Below are 18,349 nucleotides of genomic sequence, written 5' to 3'. Positions count from 1 at the left end.
CCCAGGGGACACTGCTGATGGTGACACACCTAGGAGTCTAGCCCTGCTGCCTACCAGAACTGTGTTCTTGACCACTGCATTGTAGCATTTTCTTAGGATTTGAAAAAGGATTAGATTTTTACCTCAGAGGGCAGACCTTAAAACTGGTGAGAGGAAATTATGGAAAGGCATGTTGTTTCTCAGCTTAAGAATCTGGAAGGTAGAGGGTGTAGCCAAGTGGTGGAACGTACGTTTAATGCGTGAGTTGTCTTGGGTTCAGTACCAGCACCAAAACACACAACACCACCTTTGCCCTGGTGGGTAAACCTCATTGAAAATGCTCCAGCTGAAGTGCTCAGGGTCCCAGTTTGGTTGAAGATTTGAATTTAATTGAAAGACTGAGAACTGATTCTAATCAACATTGTCTATATCAGAGCTGAGGGTCTGTACACTGTGGCTAAAATTCCTTTCCTCGTTTATTTCTTAGAGAAAAATGTAATTCCTTTCTCTTTTACTTGACTTTCTGTAATTTATTGAACTCAGGCCTCGCACAGGCTAAGGAAGCACTTGACCACTGAGCTATGCCCCAGCCCCGTTACTTTTTTTTTCAGGTGGTGAGGGAGGGGATGGAGTGGACAAAAATAACTCCTTGAATACTGCCTGGGGAAGGATAGGGCAGCATCCCCCCACCCCCCCACCCCACCTTGCTCCCCTTCCTGCCAGTCATTTCCTTGACGCCACAGCACCCCCTAGTGAGCTGCTGGAGATCTGCGAGCTCAGTCAGGAGAAGATGAGTTCCGTGTTTGAGGACAGTAATGTATATATGTTGCACATGATGTACCAGGCCATGGGGGTCTGCTTGTACATGCAGGACTGGGAAGGAGCCCTGAGATACGGTCAGAAGATCATTAAGCCCTACAGGTAATTGCAATGGCTGTTCTGATCATCCTAGCATGGAATGGGATTGGTGGTTTTGAGGGCATAAGGTTAGCTGTGTCATCTTCTTGTCCTGTGTCATGACACACCCAGAATGACTGCTGCTTCTCTGTAACCACATCTGGAGATGCAGGTGCAAGGGCTCTGCTCCACTGACCCAGACCTGTTCCCTCTGTCCTGAGGAGACATCTGAGGAGGCAGATTGAAGTTAGGCAGGGGAGAGAGTAAGATCCCTCTTTGGTCCCATTCAGGACCTGTATCCACAATAGCTAGTTGAAAGTAGTATTAAAAAGCCACCATTTTGCTATTGTACCTACCCTCCCCTTCCAAAGTAGATGGCCCTTATGAACTGGTAAATGATGGTCTTGAAACTCTGCTTTTCCATCACTACTCACACCATCTCCTCCCTTTGCCTTTTTAAGTTGCAGTCCCACTTTGCATATGGGGAAACTGGCACCAGTGTATTGGCTGTGGTCATTTAATGCCTCCCTCACAGGTTTGAAGAAAGCAAGTTGGGTTTTATTTTGTAGTAGTAATACTTAGCCATAGGGAAGTATCCTGTCCCTAGGACAGGATACTCAAAGCAGGTGACAAATGAAGTAGTGGCATTGTCATCTTGCTCTGACTGGAATGGGCTGGATCTGATTGCGGGAGGGCTCCCCAAAGACCTGGACATTATGCCATTTATAAGATCAACCCAAGACCAAGTAGACCAAATTGATCAAAATCTCTGGCATTAGATCAGGAAACCCCTGTGTCCCAAAAGCACCCTAGGTGTTTTTCATGAGTTTGAGAAGCCCTTAGTACCCCTCAAGCTATATGATTGGAGACTGTAAAGCTTGTGTCTTTTCTGAATTTGTACTGCCCATTCTGCTATCCACTGTGCCATGAATAGCCAGCAGGGGGAGCTCAAGGGGAAGCCAGTTCTTAAAGTCTTAGAAACAATTTGTTGAATTAGAGATAATCTCAGTCTTCCCTTTTCCTGGTGTGGGTAAGAAGTCCTCTGGCTCATGCACAACTCTTTTGAGAAAGCAGTGGCAGACTTGAGGTTGTTCTCAGCCTTGAGCTTGTTCCCCCAGCAGCGTCTTGCTGTGCTGGACCCTTCCTTAGCTTAGCCCCTCCTGGAGGCCCAGTTCTGGCCTGGGGGGCTGCTGGTCCTAGGACTTCCTCCAGGCAGCAAGTTGCCTCCTACTCAGGAATTCAATGGACATACTTTCAGGGTAGACTGAGTGGAATAGACTGTAAATAAACACCTCTTACATACTCTCTCACATGGAAGCTGCCTCCTAGGCCCTGTTCCCAGGGAAATGGCTCTTTCCTAAACAGACTGTAGTAGTCAGCCCTCTTTTCAAACCAGAGAGTACCTTCTGGATACAAACCCTTCTGCTGGACAATAGTGAAGGAATCTCTAGAAGAAACAAGAGGTATTTTCCTTACTCCAGAGGGCTTGTAGTTTTGTTAAACCAACTTAGCAGGGTATAGCAGAAGGGCGGGGTCTTAGTACACTCACACACACAGTGCGTCTTATCTTTCTGATGGGAGGGGCCAGGACCAATGGCTGCCCTCACAAATGGGGCATTTAGTTTAAGGTATTTTCAGTGTCTTGCTTTGGGTACTCCAGCAGTAGGAAAATCTGGACTGGGATTGAATGTTTGGTTCACAAACATTTTTGTGTAGGATTTCCCTAGCAGTTTTGATGTAGCTTTTCTGAAATGCACAAACTGCAAACAGTGGCTAGCATGTGACAAGGAGGTGGTATCAACCCATCCAAACCCTGCCCGGAGCCCAGCAGGGTTGGAGAAACCCTTTGCTGTGGAGTACTAGGCCTCAAGCTCAGCAGCCACAGGCTTCCTGCGCTCAGTCTGTGGTTCTGTTTAGTGCTGACAAGGAGGCCTGTTGTCTCTTCCTTTCTTCCAGTAAGCACTATCCTTTGTACTCCCTCAACGTGGCCTCCATGTGGTTGAAGCTGGGAAGACTGTACATGGGCCTGGAAAACAAAGCTGCAGGAGAGAAGGCCCTGAAGAAGGTATGTGGGACTCAAGGTCAGGAGTCCAGTGGCCAGGAGGCCTCCTTAGTAGAGGAACAGCTCCTGACCACCCTTCAGCCACAGGTGCAGGGTTGAGTTCAGCAGATGGAGGTTGGAACAGCAGAAGGGGCTGACCAAGATCACAGGCCCAGCCCATGGCTGTGACCGAGAAGGAGGGATACTACCCATCCCATGGGAAACCAGGGAGGCCACTGGCTAAGCCAGGAGGCAAGGAATTCTCCATTTGTCCCTTCAGGATTCAAAATAAGATGCTTGATGATGCATTTGCAATTTCTAAAATGCACTCCATCATCACCTTTCTTCCAGTACCAGTTAAACACTATAGGACCCTCATGTGTTTTTTTCCTTTTAATTCTCACAAAAATGAGATAGGCTTTCCTGATGAAGGAAGTTAAGACTCATATGGGTGAAGTAAGGAGCTGGGGTACAGGGAGGGTCTTCGTTCAAATAGGGGTCTGAGTTGAGAGCTTCAGTCCTCCTAGTCATGCCAGGACCCAGGGTAGGGGAATCGCATCTGCATGGCAGTTCCTCTAAGTGTTTGATGGCTCTGCTGTGCCTCCCCTTACAGTAGCTCAGAGACATACTCCTGGGTATTGATTCTCCTCATTCTTTTTATGGAAGTTAACAGCACAGTGTAATTTGAGAAACAGCCTGTTTGCTCCTGTAAGAGATTGTTTATAATTGTTGTGGTCTCAAACTAGGCCTGGAGGCCTACTTCTCCACATTCCCAGAGTTTCCTAATGAACTATTCAGGGAAATGGGGTAAGTCCTCACATCACAAATGGAAGGGTCAGGGCCTAGCCAGGATGGAACTATGAATTAAATGTAAAATTTTCTTTAGACCATGGAATTTGTCATCTCATTTATGACTTAGTGAGGTTGAAGAAAAATTATCCAGTTAGGTCATAATTGGAAAGTGTTGATAGTTGCAGAAATACATAGAATATTGGGACAAAAGAATGTCATGAAGTCAGTTTCTGTACACCATTTCTCCAGCTACTACCTAAATATTTTTGCAGAATGTCTTACTCAGTCCAAAGGATGACTAGTCGATTACAGATAATCTTGTCTGCTTTTTTTGATAAGAAACTAGACTGTGAAGGAGAACAAAAGCTCTAGAAGCTAGTTTGCATTCCATGCCTTAAAGCAGAGAAGTCCTCCTTGAATTCCAGTTCCCCGGGCGGGCGGAGGTATGAGGAACTGTCTTCGGGGCTCTCATCTGTTATTTGTCTCGCTCTTTCCTAGGCCATTGCAATCATGGAAGTAGCTCATGGCAAAGATCATCCGTATATTTCTGAGATAAAGCAGGAAATCGAAAGCCACTGAACTCGTGCATCATTTCAGTTTCCATTCAGAAACCTTAAAGGATTTGAATATTTCAAATCTTAGGCACCACTCCAGCGCTTCTCTAAAATAACTGGGATGAAACACTTCTTGCACTTAACCTTACACATGCCATCTTTGAAGGTGTTCTTGTTCTTTCATCAAAATATTAATTTGGAATGCTTTCTTTTTTCTAAGAGTAATGGCATGGTTTCATATAGTATACTTTGAACACATCGAGTTTTTAAAATTGCATTTATTTTTCCCCTCATGCCTACTGTAATGTTCTGAACAAACTTAACTGATGTAAGAGAATAAAGAGAGTATTCAAGGTTTGTGTTTGCTTCTGTCTATGGGGAGGATTTCCAAGTGGTGGTGGGAGCTTGGTCTTAGAGTGGAGGTGACACCTGTTCTCCATCATTCAGTGAGCCAAGGTCTCCTCCCCACGGGTGGGATCAGGCGGCACCTTTATTCTGCAGTTCCAATATCTCTCTGGTATCTTAAGTGCTTAGAGCATGCGTTACTTTCTTGGCTTGCTTTCTTTTTTTTTTTTTTTTATCCCCATCTGTCTGAAAGCACTTTCCATCTCTCATTCCATGAACTGTTCTGTGCAGTACTCTCCTTTTTTGGAAAGACTCCAGAGTAAGCTTGAGAAGGAAAAAAAAAAATTTCCTTACCAACTCTGTGTTGTGAGCAAACATTGATCTCTACCCACACAGCCAGCAGGAATCCAGCTTTTTGCAGCTTACAGCCTAGACGGCAACAACCTGGGAATTGTTTATTAGCAACCGTGGCACTGAAGGATGCCGCGAGCACTCCTCAGTGCAGGGGATGTTTTCCTCTCAAGGAAAGTGTCTTGGCTGGGCCTGGTGCTACACATCTGTAATGCTAGCAGCTTGGGAGGCTGAGGTAGGAGGATCTCGAGTCCAAAGCCAGCCTCAGCAACTTAAGGGCTGGGGATGTGGCTCAATGGTTAAATTCTGCTGGATTCACTCCCTGATATTAAAAAAAAAAAAAAAAAAAAAAGTGTCCTTTAGCCCAAAGAGAGAAGCATCATCAGTTAATAAGTACAGCCTGGTGGTGCTAATACTTGATTATCTTTCATAGTCGTGATCTGAATAAACCTCAAATGGTGGTAAATCTACTATGGTTTCTTCCTCTTCCATACAGACCTCTCAGTTTATTGTGCATAGTGGGATTTAGCAGGCAGAATGTATCCTCCTGTGTGGTCCAGTAAGATATTTATTGGACATCTACTCATGCAGAATACTCTCTTCATTGCACAGGGAAGATTTAGGCATGGTCCTGGGTCAGGGGAGCTTAGTGTTTTAAGAATGCTAGTTTGCAATCATGGAAGTAGCTCACAGCAGAATATCTGTGGATAAACCTAAAATAAGTTCATCATCTTTGACAAAGTTTTACAAAAGTTATGAACTTTCTCAACAAGTAATAGAAACATGAATGAAAAATGTGGCCCATTCTTTCTTCCTCACCAGCTCCAGCCTGGGGATAAAACCTCTGTAAACAGTTTGCTTTATCAGGTCTCACTTTTTCCCATGCTTGCATAGAGCATCTAAATAAATAGATTTAGAAAAAGGCAGAATGTGATGATTTTGTAACCTGCCTCCCTGACTTAACAACATAGGCCTCTTTTCATTTCGGCACCTACAGATGTGCTTGTTCTTGTTCGACATAGAACATTGCATTGAACATAGTCACAATTTACTCATAATTCTCTTTATGGACAGGTGGTCTTGTCCAGCTTGATGCTATTACAAAGTGCCACACTGAGTAGTCTTAGCATTTTGGGGAAGAATAGATCTAAGAAATATAATTTCAGATCTAAGAAATATAAATAGAATCTTTTAAAAAATTTATATATGGCTACATTTCCTTTAAAAACAAAAACAAAACAAAACAAAAAAACTGCATCAGGTACTAAATAGAATATAATAACATTTGTTTTCCTATCAGTCATAACACTGTACCATCAATGTTTTTTTCCCAATCTACTGTGTGAAATAATCTTTTTGTGTGTGTGTGCACTTATTAGTGAGGTTGGGCATGTCTACATATATTTAGAAATTATCGTATTTCTTCTGTGAATTTATATTCATGGCTGAGGTGTTTTTATGAAACACCTCATTTCAATTCTAAGGCCACCCAGAATTAGTGGTAGACTGCATGTGTTTATGGGCTCAGTCCCACAAGCTGTACTCACTTCAGATACCAGTCACCATGATCCTTACCCCATTTCTGTCTGACCTGGCTACAAAGCCTGGGGTGGGGGAGGCTCCCATAAACCATTGCCCCTTGTGTTCAACAATTTGCTACAAGGGCTTCCCAAACTCCAGGAAATCATTTACCTACTGCTAGCAGTTATTATAAAGCCTGCAAAAATGGAACAGGCAAATGAAGAAGCTGAGCACAGGAGATCTGATGCCATGGAACTGGACTGCCCTGTCATTTATTGTAGATAGATGAAGCACGAGCCCACCTCATTATGAAGGGGTCACTGGGTTTGTACCATGGCAGCTGATTGGCTGGAAATCTGGGACAGGGCTGCAACCTTTCAATCTAGAGATGAAGTAAGCTGTTAAAAAGTCAAAAGACAAAATACAAGAATCTGGGTTTTCGATAGCAGCCTAGAGCCTTTTCCACATCAACAATTTGGTGTCTAAGAAAATGACAGTGGAGTCTGAGGGGCTTGGGGTTTAGTGAAGGTTATCACTGATTTGTAAGAGAAGACAATTTCCATGTATTCTTCACTCCATTTGCCTAGTGTTCACCCCTCTCATTTCTTCTAACAAAGACGACTTTGAAAATTTCATGTAAAAATCTTCATTATGCTCACATTACACAGAATAAAAAGTAGGTGGCAATAAATTGGCTTTAAAAAGGCAGATTTTTCCTAGACACCTTTGCTTTGAAAAGAATCTTAAAAGTAAGGAATATGTATATGCATTCAACTAATGCAAACATAGTGCTAAAAAGAGAAGACTTAACTTTTCTCTGAAAAAGGTTTATTGCATATGGAAATCAATAGATATCTTTTACAAAAAAAAGAATAAAGATCTCACATTTGTAAAGGCACATATGAAACATTTTACAGCAATGACAAGGACAGTGAGAACATCATCTAGGACCAATATCTAAATAAGACTTCATAAAAACAGATAGGAAACAGTGCAAAAAATACTGTCAAAGTCAGTTTTATACACCCCAATTGTGTATGAAACTGGCAAGCATAAGCTTATTTACTGATATAAAATAGCACATAGAATAGCATGCATAGTTTCATTTAAGGCTTTTAATATTATTAAACTGATAGGGAGTCTATACCAAAGTACAGTTGACATGACTACTGATAAAGTCACTCCCCAACTTAGGGAATGTGCTATAAACTTCTCAGTCCCTCTCTCCCCATAACAACTGTAGTTTGGTAGTAAAGAGACTTGGCTTTCATCTTGCCAAGTACCAAGTGGCCTCCATGGGGAGGAGAATGTGTCCCCAGGATCCCAAGTCCCAACCTGGAATGCATTTCTCACTGCGACAACAATAATAGGTGGTGGTTATGTTTGCAGGTTGGCCCACGAAACTCAACCAGTTCTGACACAGGCCTGCATTTCAGCTGTGTTAGAAGTCAGTGGGCTTCTGTGGGCTGACCCAAGAACTTTTAAGAACACACTGGTTTCTGAGTTGGGGACTTGCCTGAATATCATTTCAAAACAAAACCTATTAGATGTCAGTTATTTTGAAGGATAGCAAAATTCACAACATTTTACAAAACAGACTAAGAAAAGCATCACAATACTGGAATCACAGAGCACAACAGTCCAGTGAAACAAAATAGATTAGGCTGTTATCTAATGTAACACAAGTTACATAAGGTTATACCTTTAATGGTCATCTGCATATGTAAATCTGCTTTCCCACCCATCTTCAACCAGGTTCGTTGACTGCTGAAGGCCCAGGGACACACACAGGGAATCATCTCTAATGGAGAGTACCTTCTGTCTGAGGATAAGGTTAAAGAATTTTAGGATTCCAAACAGTGGCAAGAAAGTTCAAAATAAATTGCAGTGAAATTTTACAGTGTTCAAGTTGGGGGTGGGAGGAATAGCTCTGAATGATAGTTTCAGTTCTATGCTGAAAGTATTTTATTAGCTAACACTGCAGTTGAGGGAGATGGACCCTGAGAAATGCCGAGAATGCCAAGCACCCCTGCCCTGAGAGTCACCTGGCTAAACTCAAAGCAGCATTCCTGAGATTTTAGCAAAAGGTTTCACCCCAAGGCACAGAAAGATCCCAATCTCAGCTTTCTCCTCTAAACCTTTTGTCAGATGAGATGGCATTTCTGTTTCCCTGAAGGAAGAGGATGCGGAAGAAAAGATTAATTTCCACACAGACTGGATGAACTGCTTATCCTGCCCGCCTGGATAACTGAATTATTGATCACAATGCACCTTTTGATGTTCCTGGGCAGCCCGGAGATATAAATTGGTCTCACCAGATTGGCCAGTGTCTGTAGAGGCCATGATGAAGGGAACATGGTCCAACAGGAAGAAGCTAGAAACCAATTAGACCACAGATGTCACCACACTGGCTTACCTCAAAATAAATAATAAGTACCATAGCAGTTGTTGTCTTAGGAGTGTTACCTACCTTTTCTTTCATTTCTTCTAATACTGAATGATAGTGCTATCACTGAGGGAACAGAAGGGTAAGTGAGGACAGCTTCCTGGTGGCTGACCGTGTTCTAAGCTGTCTCCCTTCTGGTTATTTTCACTTGTCAGATCTGATTCCTTGAAACAGTAAGCTCTTTTTTTTTTTTTTTTTTTTTTTTTAAGATTCCCTAGTTACATATTTTGGAGAGGTTTAAGGCAATGATTCTCTATGACCAGACCAGGATAGATACTGAAAGAAAAGAAAAAGTGTGCTTGAGAGATGATCCATGAAGCCAACGAAAAAACACGAACAGCTGGCAGAACCCCAGTGAATGAAATGCCCTTGGAATAAAGGTGGTGGTACACGGGTGACCCCCTGTGAGACGGGAAACAAACGCTGTCACCGTACTTACATTCTACATTTGTGTGCTCTGCTTAGACACACCACCTCTAAAGTGGAAAACTTTTCAGTGGCACCCAAGATCCCCGGCAAGAGGAAACCTAGATGTTCGGAGCTGTGCTCACTAACCCTGAGAGCTACGTGGCTGAGCAGAGCCCTCGGCATGAGGCTGTAAGGAGAGGAAGGGCCAGTGCAGGACGAAAGCCGTGCTCTTGAGCAGCAAATCCAGGCATAAGCGGGGCGCATCAGGATCCATGACGTTCACCGGCTATACCTCAGCTACCAGGACACGGTTGGAAACTACGAGCCAGGGCCAGACAGATCCCAGCGCTACAGCAGTCTTTTCCCTGAATGCCATTTCACAGGGTCCAACACTGACATTGCATGAAGGGAGAGATGTTCCAGGGTACAAAAAGTTGAATTAAAGAATGTTTTGATGGGAACATCAGGGCTAATCTAAAACCATCTAACTCTTTTCCCCATGTATGTCTCCTCTTTGGGCACTTTTTGGAATGATCCTGGTGGCCCAGAGCATGGCAGAAGAAACAGTGACTTTCTATGCATACACTTGCCATACTGAGGTTGTCCATGAGCTCCTGCCCTCCTGCTTTAAAATTCAGTGTCCCTGAATTATTTTTAAAATGGGACAGCTGTACAAAGCTTTGAACAGTGGAAATGGATATACATCCTCTCCTTTACTGCATCAAACAACAAATTATCCAGTCTGTGAAATTGATTGATGCCAGATACTGCATGCCAGGGTCATGGATGTGTTAACATGGAACTCTTTAGTTTGAACTTGAAAAAGAAGATACAGCTATATTAAGCTAAAAAAGATAAGAAAGTCTGTTGGACAAAATGCTTATCCACCTGAGTTTGTAATGGAATGCTAAAGCTGAGAGCTGTCTGGATAAAGGCTGAGTATTGATGGGCAAGCTAATGGCTGAATTTCATAGGACTCTTTGGATCACTGGCTTCTGAACAACTTGGATTGGCTGAATTTGGTTGGTACACCCTCACATTTCTCCCAGGCACATTGCTGTTACTTTCTAAAGATGCATCAGCAAAGTATTTTGCCTCCAAATGACTTGGAAGCTGAAAAACAAGAATCATTCTGCCCTCTTGCTTGGAGATCAAGGGAAGTATCAAAAGCAATTTAATACCTTATAGCACTATTTCTACCCAATAGGACCAACTGGGATTATTTCCACCCCATAGAGTCAACTAACTTGGTCACCCACCAAGGTCTAGGCCTTAGGGAAATGAGTAGTTCCCATGGAAGGCCCACATCCTCCCTTTCTAAGATGGATGAGTAGTTGCTCTGCTCAAGAAAAGAAATTGCTAAATAAGAGCATGATATGTATCTTTAAAAAAAACCCACCAGCAACAAGATAAAATATGGCAGTAGAAGAATCTTGGTAAAATGGGAAAGTTGAATTCCCACAAAACAAATTCTTACTTTAAAAGCCCAACTAATTACTTGGTGTTTCTGGAAATTTCTTATTCTGAGGAGTCCAACAGAGTTATTCCTTACACCGAGGAGGAATGGTGGATAGATTAACACCAAAGTGGGTCTGAACCAATCACATTCCTGAATTTATGCTGCCTGGTGTACATTCTATCTAGAATATCCCTATACTCTCCCTTACCCCACCTCAAGTGATTGGCATATCTTCCCCAAATAAAAATCAGTAATTATGCTTCTTCCCCCATCAAACCAGCATCGAAAGTATGAATGAGATTAGAGGGCACATTCTGCTTTTTGACTGAGAACATTTTTGGGACCCATGGCATGTTTTATGATGACTGGACTGAAGTCAACTAATACAGATCAATGCATCAAGAAAGGGCAATAATTGAAAATCCCATAAAGATGTACCTGATGGCCAACCCAGCCTGTCAGAATTAACCATGCACTGTCACCTCTGCCAAGAGTAACTTCTGAGCCCAGGGAAGGAGCCCACTCATTTTGTAGAGGGAGAATCACAGTAGAAAGGCCATGGGGGCTGGGGATATAGCTCAGTTGGTAGAGTGCTTGCCTGCCTTTGCCTTACAAGCACAAGGCCCTGGGTTGAATCCAGGGCTCGCCAGGCTGCCTACCACACACACTTTTTTGTTCATTAGCCCTTCCCTGGAGAAAACACATATGATATTGGGATCTACTATATTGGGGAAGAAACAAACTGTACACATTAGGTTGATCCATGTGAAGTTTTTATGTTCACAGAAAATAGGCCTAATTAGTGGAAGTTCTCTATGGGTCAACCTATATTAAACAAGGAAAGAAAAACAGTTAGTTGGATAAAAAGCTGCCCTACTGTCCCAGCCGAGTTTATAACTGCAAAGCAAAAGCCAAAAGAAGGCAAGATAAAGGTTGAGTCTGAGCCAGTGGTTGAGTCTCACATCTATCTTCAGCAAAGTCCACAAAGACCCTCTAGCCACACTGATGGAAGATGGGGCCAGAGAATGCCAACTGACTCAGGCAAATAATGACTGTCATCATAATCAGAAAGTAGTTCTTCTTAATCTAGAACCACTAAGGTGGTAAAAGTAAAATTCTCTCAATTTAAGATCCTTGAAAGCTAATTCCTCATCAATTCCCTGTGATGTTTTTACCTTACTGATCTGGTAGTGTGCCTCCAAATGAGCAGAGAAGTTCATTTGTCTTTACTCATATAAATGTCTGACATACAGCTATGATGCAGCTAGACCCTCCTGTACTTTGTATCCAGGAAAGAGCTATGTATGTCTCCCAAGAACCCCATGAAATACAGTCCAGCAGGACACTTCCTGGCATTGCTGGCAAGCTCATCTTCATCTCAGAGATGAAGACATTAAATTCAGCTCCAGGATCCAGGGACTATGATGAACGAGGATGATCACTCTGGGTCAACATATCTAAATGAGTGCAGCGAAAGAAGCAAAACATCTCAACTGGAAAACTTCAAAACCAGAGGATGGAAAATGGTGGATGGTGGTGTTATGAGATGGTACCTTTTATTTCCACCGTTTTTAATTTTCTCCCTTCAAATCCAAACTGCAGCAATAGACCCTGACAGCTCTAGCTTCAGACTTGATACATCATCAGGAAATCAATCCAAAAGCTCTAACTAGATAACTAATTTAATACACTTTGCTTCAAGGTTTATTTCTTGGCTTGCTTCCCAGATATAAAGCATCTCTGGGCAATTATTATGCAGATGCTACTAAAAAGACTTTGAATGGCTGCTGATAATTTAACAGGAGATACACTGGCATTCACTGGAGATGTGAAGAGGAATGCAAAATGTGCTAAAGAACCAGAAGCATTTGTTTTTAAAAATGAAATATGTGGAGTAACTTTTAAATGTTTTCCTCTGGGTTTCAATATAAACTTTGGCTAGGAAGTTGGATATTAAACCTACTTCCTCCATATAATCTTGTACATTAATGAATATTTTGATAGCATAAGGTAGGGACAGTGGATGGGTTTAAATCAAGCCCACAGGTGATGAGCTCAAAGAGACGTCAGATTTACATGCTGCCCCCAGGACACATTTTAACAGTACTCAAGTTAGGGCTTAGAGATAAAAGATAAATACTAAGGGTATCATTGTACAATAAACTAGTAACTGAGAGAGTTGTTAGAATATTCCAAGGATGAAAAATCTCTGAGGAAAGGAAGTCAACACCTTTCTGCCTTGTGATGAGCTTTTCTGTTCCATTTAAAACACATGTGATACTAATGGTTTTCTTTTCAAAGTATATACCAAAACTCCTCAGTTTACAAAGCTCAATTCAAGTTAAGACTATGACTGCCTCATCACACCTCAGTGTAGAAGAAAGAGGGGAAGTTCTCCAGATATTCAGAGTCTAAATATGCGAAATCTCCCCAACACCACACTGGCCCAGAGTGGAGCTGGTTGGTCCCTCTTCCAAATGAGTTAATGGGGAATCTGGTTTCATAGGCAGCAGTTAGTATGTGGGACAGAAGTCACAGGGGCAAGCTCTCTAGTCAGTGTGATGCCATTCTTATTCTCTTTTCAGCTCAGGAAAAATACAGTAACAGACATCAATGGAGGAAGGCAGATGGAATACGCACCATGTTCTGAGAACAAAAACCCAAATTTAAATTTATGTTTGAACATGGTGGCACATGCCTGTAATCCCAGCAACTCAGGAGGCTGAGGCAGGAGGATGGCGAGTTCAAAGCCAGCCTCAGCAACAGCAAGGTACTAAGCAATTCAGTGAGACCCTGTCTCTAAATAAAATTCATAATAGGGCTGGGGATGTGGCTCAGTGGTGAAGTGTCCCTGAGTTCAATCCCTAGCACCCCCCCCAAAAAAAAAGGTGTGTTCAAGAAAAACTAAATATAGAAAGGGAAATTTTCCAAAATTCAGAAAGAGGGAAAACGCGTGAAGCATGATTTATTGTGTAATAATGTAAGAAATTCAGAAGGACTCTGACAAACAAAGTTATAGGAAAAAACTAAGAACCAAGCTTTAAATTGATGGTGGTTCACACCATAACTGACCAGAGAGTGGGTTACATGGAGAAAAAGAAAGCAGTGAGACTCTGAAGGACAAATTCTACCATCCTTCATCAAGGGTGGCAAGATCTGGAACACAGGCTTCTAAGAGGGATTAACTACACTCTTGTAGGCCAAAGCTAGAGGTAATACCAATACCCGGAGGGTCACATTGTGGGTGACTCCTAGTCAGGGATCCCTGATAACTAAGTCCCAAACAGCTCCCAGAAAATAGTTTCCTCAATGGTTCCCTTTTTAACTTTTTCCATGACAGTGACTGAGAGAAAGATGGAACACATCAGCACCTCAAACTGCAGGATCTTGTCCAACACATACTTCATATTTAAATAGGAAACAATATCAAGACCCTGCCCAACTCTGTTCTTTTCCCACCCTGGGCCATTATCCTCTCAATCAGGCAAGAGGCCGAGTTGCACAGATGGCCTTGGCCCAGGGCCTCAACGCCACCAGCTTGGGGTCTGAGAAAACAGAGAGAAGCCACAGATATACAGGGTGCAGTCCCAGCAGGGAGACAGACTCCAGAACCCAGAGTAAGGGGTGGTTGAGAAAGACACAACAAAGAGCTCTTCACTGCCCTGTAAAGGGAACATTTTCTCTCGCTGTTCTTATCTTTGACTCAAGCTTTGGGGGATGGAGGAGGGCGAGAGAAGAGTTTACAGAGGATAAGGCAGAAATAAAGAAGAGAGGAAAGTAAATGTCCATCAAGGGCTCATGAGCCCCCCCAAATATGAAAGAACGACGTGTTTTCTTTAGCAAAGGGTCTTGGCTCTTTTCTTTACATTTCAGGATGAGCTCATTTTCTTGCCATCTTTGATTTAGACATGAGCAAAGAAGCTGATGAATTTTAGGATGGGTTACAAATTTGGCTTCACCTTCACTAGAGATGTGTTCCCTTATGCCTCTGTCCCCAAAATGACCCACTACACAACCTTCCCTCCTGATGTATTACAATGCAGATCAGTCAAAATGTGGTTCAAATGAAAAGTACTATATTAATAAGAAAACTGCATTATAATATTTCACAAAAGTTATTCCAAAGGGGAAAAAATAAATTATCTCATATAAAATAATACATGACATTTCTGGGTAACCTTGGCTCCTGGCCTACTGCCAGCCATCTGCCCCCAGCTGAGGGAGCAGATGTTGTCTGGAGGTGATTCCACCTGCAGGATAGAGCTGGGTCCCTCCTCCAGGAGCTGGATCTGGAGATTAAATGAGTCTGGAGTTTTGGAGAAACTGAATGAGGACTTGGTAGACAAACTTGTACTGAGCGATGGTCTGGATCATGAACATTCTTTGCTCCCTCAGGAGTCTCAGCATCATGGGGACTTCCACCTTCTGCAAGAAAAGAGAAAAAACACAAATATTGAGATGGGAAGCTTCCTTCAGATGATTGTTCATCTGCCCATTCAGGAAGCAGTCACCCACTGACCACGCCCAGATACCGACATTCAAAGGACCCTGCCCAGGTAGGATTTAGGAATCAGTCTGTATCAAAAATTGGAGAACTTGGTTGCCCATTGTCACTGGTGTGGTATTTTAAATACAGCCTAACCTGCTAGATAAAACTTGGAGGTTGAGGGTCAACCTGATTGTACTCTCAAATCTGCTAGACCTGATGACAGGATTTCAGGCATCTCTAGGTCATTCTAGGTCTTGTACAAAGTAAGGAGCATAATGTTTTCCTCTAACAGCAGTGTGTGGCTGTGCCCAGGTTAGGTGTAACTCCTCAGTATCTACCTAACAGGATCAAATGATGAAATGCATGCAAAGAGTTTAGTGCTCAGTTCTCAATGAACACAACTCATAAATGTCTTGTGAATGCGGTGATATTCATCCCTCTCTCTCAGGACTGTAGTCATGATCGAGCAAGATAATGCATATAAGCCTCTGAAACATCAAAGCACAATCTCTGAACACCAGTCATTTTCGCAGTAAAGGACTTCAACTGAAAATGAGATCTCGAGTAGTGAGACTGCCTGTGTGTGAATTCTTTAAGAATAGAGCTCTCTTGACTGGAAGGAAATTAATACATTGGGTCATGGGTGTTGGTACAGACCAGAGAGTATCCCAGTGATCCCTTGCCCTCATTGTCTCCACCTTCCCCGACCAGCCAGCCATACACAGCTGAAGAGCCCCGGGGCTGTGAGCTGTTGTGCCTTGCCATTCACTCTGCTCTAGAAGATGTCAACCCAGGACAGATGATACCCATGAAGTTATCAAGGACCCAGAAAGCATTGAAAGTTATATAAAAAAAACTTATCTGCATGCCATACTTTGTGACCTTCAAACCTTAAAAAATAATCTCAGTTATTTCCAAATTTTGGGTAGCTGTGATAACACGGGACATCCTTAAAAGTTGCTCTTATCAAAACCAACAAAGGAATGTACGCCACAGACTTAAAGGCACACAAATTCATGGATAATAAGACAACAACAAAAAGGCATATGAGTCCTCAAACTATTAATCAAAACATAGAGCTGAGTTTATATGCTTCTTACAACAAATGGGTCTTTGCCTAAATTACACTCTAAAATGATCACTGTTGGGCTAGAGTGGCAGAGTGCTTGCCTAGCACGTGTGAGGCAGTGGGTTTGATCCTCAGCACCACATAAAAATAAATAAATGAAATGAAGGTATTATGTTCATTTACAACTAAAAATAAATAAATCCTCCACCACTACCTCTGCCTTCATCACCTTGAGGGTTCATCATCTTCCTCTCCCCCCAACAGCACCAACACGCTACCTCCTCCTCTTTAACCACCACACCTCCTCTTTTTCTACCTTCATCACCACTATCTCCACCACTACCTCTTCCTTTCCTACCACCATCCACCTCATCCTCCTCTACCTCTACCACTGCACCTCCACCTTCTTTACCACCTCCACCCCACACCATCTTCCGTCACTCTGCCTCTTCCACCCCTACATCTACCATCATCTCCACCTCCTGCACTTCATTCCCAAGTCTTCACCATCACCACCTCCTCTTCCTCCTCTACCACTACCAGCACTCCTCCCACTATTTCCTCCTCTAGCAACCTCACATCACCTCCTTCAGCACTACCACCATCTTCATCTCAATAATCTACACAACATGGCCCCAAAACTGTTTTCTGATACAGGGCAGTTTGGAAACAATGCAAAGAAGGTTCTCCTGATCCTCAATGAGAGGGTTCCAACTGCCTTAAAGACTCACTCCCACAGGCTCACTGCTAATTGCCCCCAACTCAAGAAATCATGAAGTGGATCCTTGCCCAATCTCTACCAGAGAAAGAGAAAAGACTTATTCAGAACAGCAGCAAGAACAAGTCATCTGCTGTTTGGCTAGTGAGAACGGCACCTTTTGTAATGAGCCGTGGCTGGGCCAGGCAGCCTTGTCCGGGGACCAAGAGAAAAGATTGCTAAGCACAGAACAGGTGCTCCCTGGAGAAGGTGTGAGCAGGAAGATGCTGTCACTAACACTCAGTAACCAAAAGCACTGGGTCATGGAGAAGCTTCACAGAGAAGCCCAGGAGAGTTGTCCCTTCCAATCCCGCTACCAACCTTGCTGTAAGCATCTCTTGATTCACTATTTATGCTCAACTTTTTTATGTTATGAATGAGACTTAAGAGGGAAAAGTCTAAGAAAAAGCAAAGCCATTTCTCTGACAAAACCACATGAATTATGAACTAAAATATAAAGTAAGCTAAATCCAGCTGTGGAACGAAGGCAAAAAAAAAAATTTGGACAAGAGACACATGATTCCATATTTTCATTTCTCAAAATCTCTGTTTAAAACACAAAATAACTAAACATATTCCACTCTTATTCTGAAATACAGGCTCAAATTTGACGAGATAGGACTGAAATGGCATTAGAACAGAGGTTTTTTCCTCTCATCATCCACCAATAGTAATTATGGGAAACAGGACCCATAAGACTGGCTATATTTGTGCTGGGGGAAAGGAAGTAAAAAATATGAGTCATCTTGCTATCTTTGAGTATCAATGGAAACAGAAGTTCTTTTTGGATTGACCACGTACAAGTAAGGAATGTTCTGGCATGCAGCTGGGCACTGAGGAAATCCTCTGCGTTTGGACATAGCATGGAGTTCAACCTCTCCATGCCTCACCAAGTCCATGGGAGGCTCTACCAGCCCATCCCTCACTACACACGAGGCTGGTTTTGATGTGTACTGTTTGTGCCTTTATAGCATCAGGTGAGCAATGGACCTCATGTTGCTGTTTAATGGAACCACAGTACTTACTCGATGAGTCTCCAAAGAGCTCAGAACAGAATAATCTTTCATGTCAGACAAGACAGAATAGTTGCTTGAGTTGAAAAGGGGAAGGGATCACTGAGGAAGAGCAGGCAGGGAATGGAAAAAGGGAGAATTTGGTGAAGAAAGTGATGTGAGGGGAGGAAAAGATGTGGAAGTGGACAGTCTCTTTCTTCCACTGGAGCCACGAGGACCACCAGCGTG

The 18,349-nt window shown here is 42.8% G+C and overlaps 2 protein-coding genes and 1 long non-coding RNA gene across 5 annotated transcripts in view; 1 reads left to right on the top strand and 2 right to left on the bottom strand.

Moving 5' to 3' along the window:
* Positions 1–4,616, top strand: part of SMYD2 (SET and MYND domain containing 2) — a gene marked incomplete at its 5' end in the record, with an annotated part of 45,494 nt that extends 40,878 nt beyond the window's left edge. Inside the window, 3 exons of the mRNA XM_079107289.1 lie at positions 726–900; positions 2,833–2,941; positions 4,208–4,616. Coding sequence (XP_078963415.1) covers positions 726–900; positions 2,833–2,941; positions 4,208–4,288 — 365 coding nt within the window. The 3' untranslated portion in view covers positions 4,289–4,616. The remainder of the gene's footprint in view (positions 1–725; positions 901–2,832; positions 2,942–4,207) is intronic.
* A 4,424-nt stretch (positions 4,617–9,040) lies between these two features.
* The window catches only part of LOC306641860, a 479,070-nt gene continuing 469,761 nt past the window's right edge, over positions 9,041–18,349 (bottom strand). The window contains exon 2 of the long non-coding RNA XR_013758314.1: positions 9,041–11,391. This is a non-coding gene — a long non-coding RNA (uncharacterized lncRNA). The remainder of the gene's footprint in view (positions 11,392–18,349) is intronic.
* PTPN14 (protein tyrosine phosphatase non-receptor type 14) overlaps positions 14,848–18,349 on the bottom strand; it is a 171,002-nt gene continuing 167,500 nt past the window's right edge. For all 3 annotated transcript variants that reach the window (XM_079107118.1, XM_079107117.1, XM_079107119.1), the window contains one exon: positions 14,848–15,218. In XM_079107118.1, the coding sequence (XP_078963244.1) occupies positions 15,090–15,218 (129 nt within the window). In that variant the 3' untranslated portion in view covers positions 14,848–15,089. The remainder of the gene's footprint in view (positions 15,219–18,349) is intronic.

Source organism: Sciurus vulgaris (genome assembly GCF_902686455.1).
Source record: "Sciurus vulgaris genome assembly, chromosome: 12".
NCBI classification, from domain to species: Eukaryota; Metazoa; Chordata; class Mammalia; order Rodentia; family Sciuridae; genus Sciurus; species Sciurus vulgaris.
The sequence above is the reverse complement of the archived record's forward strand: the minus strand, read 5'-3'. Positions and strand labels throughout refer to the sequence as shown.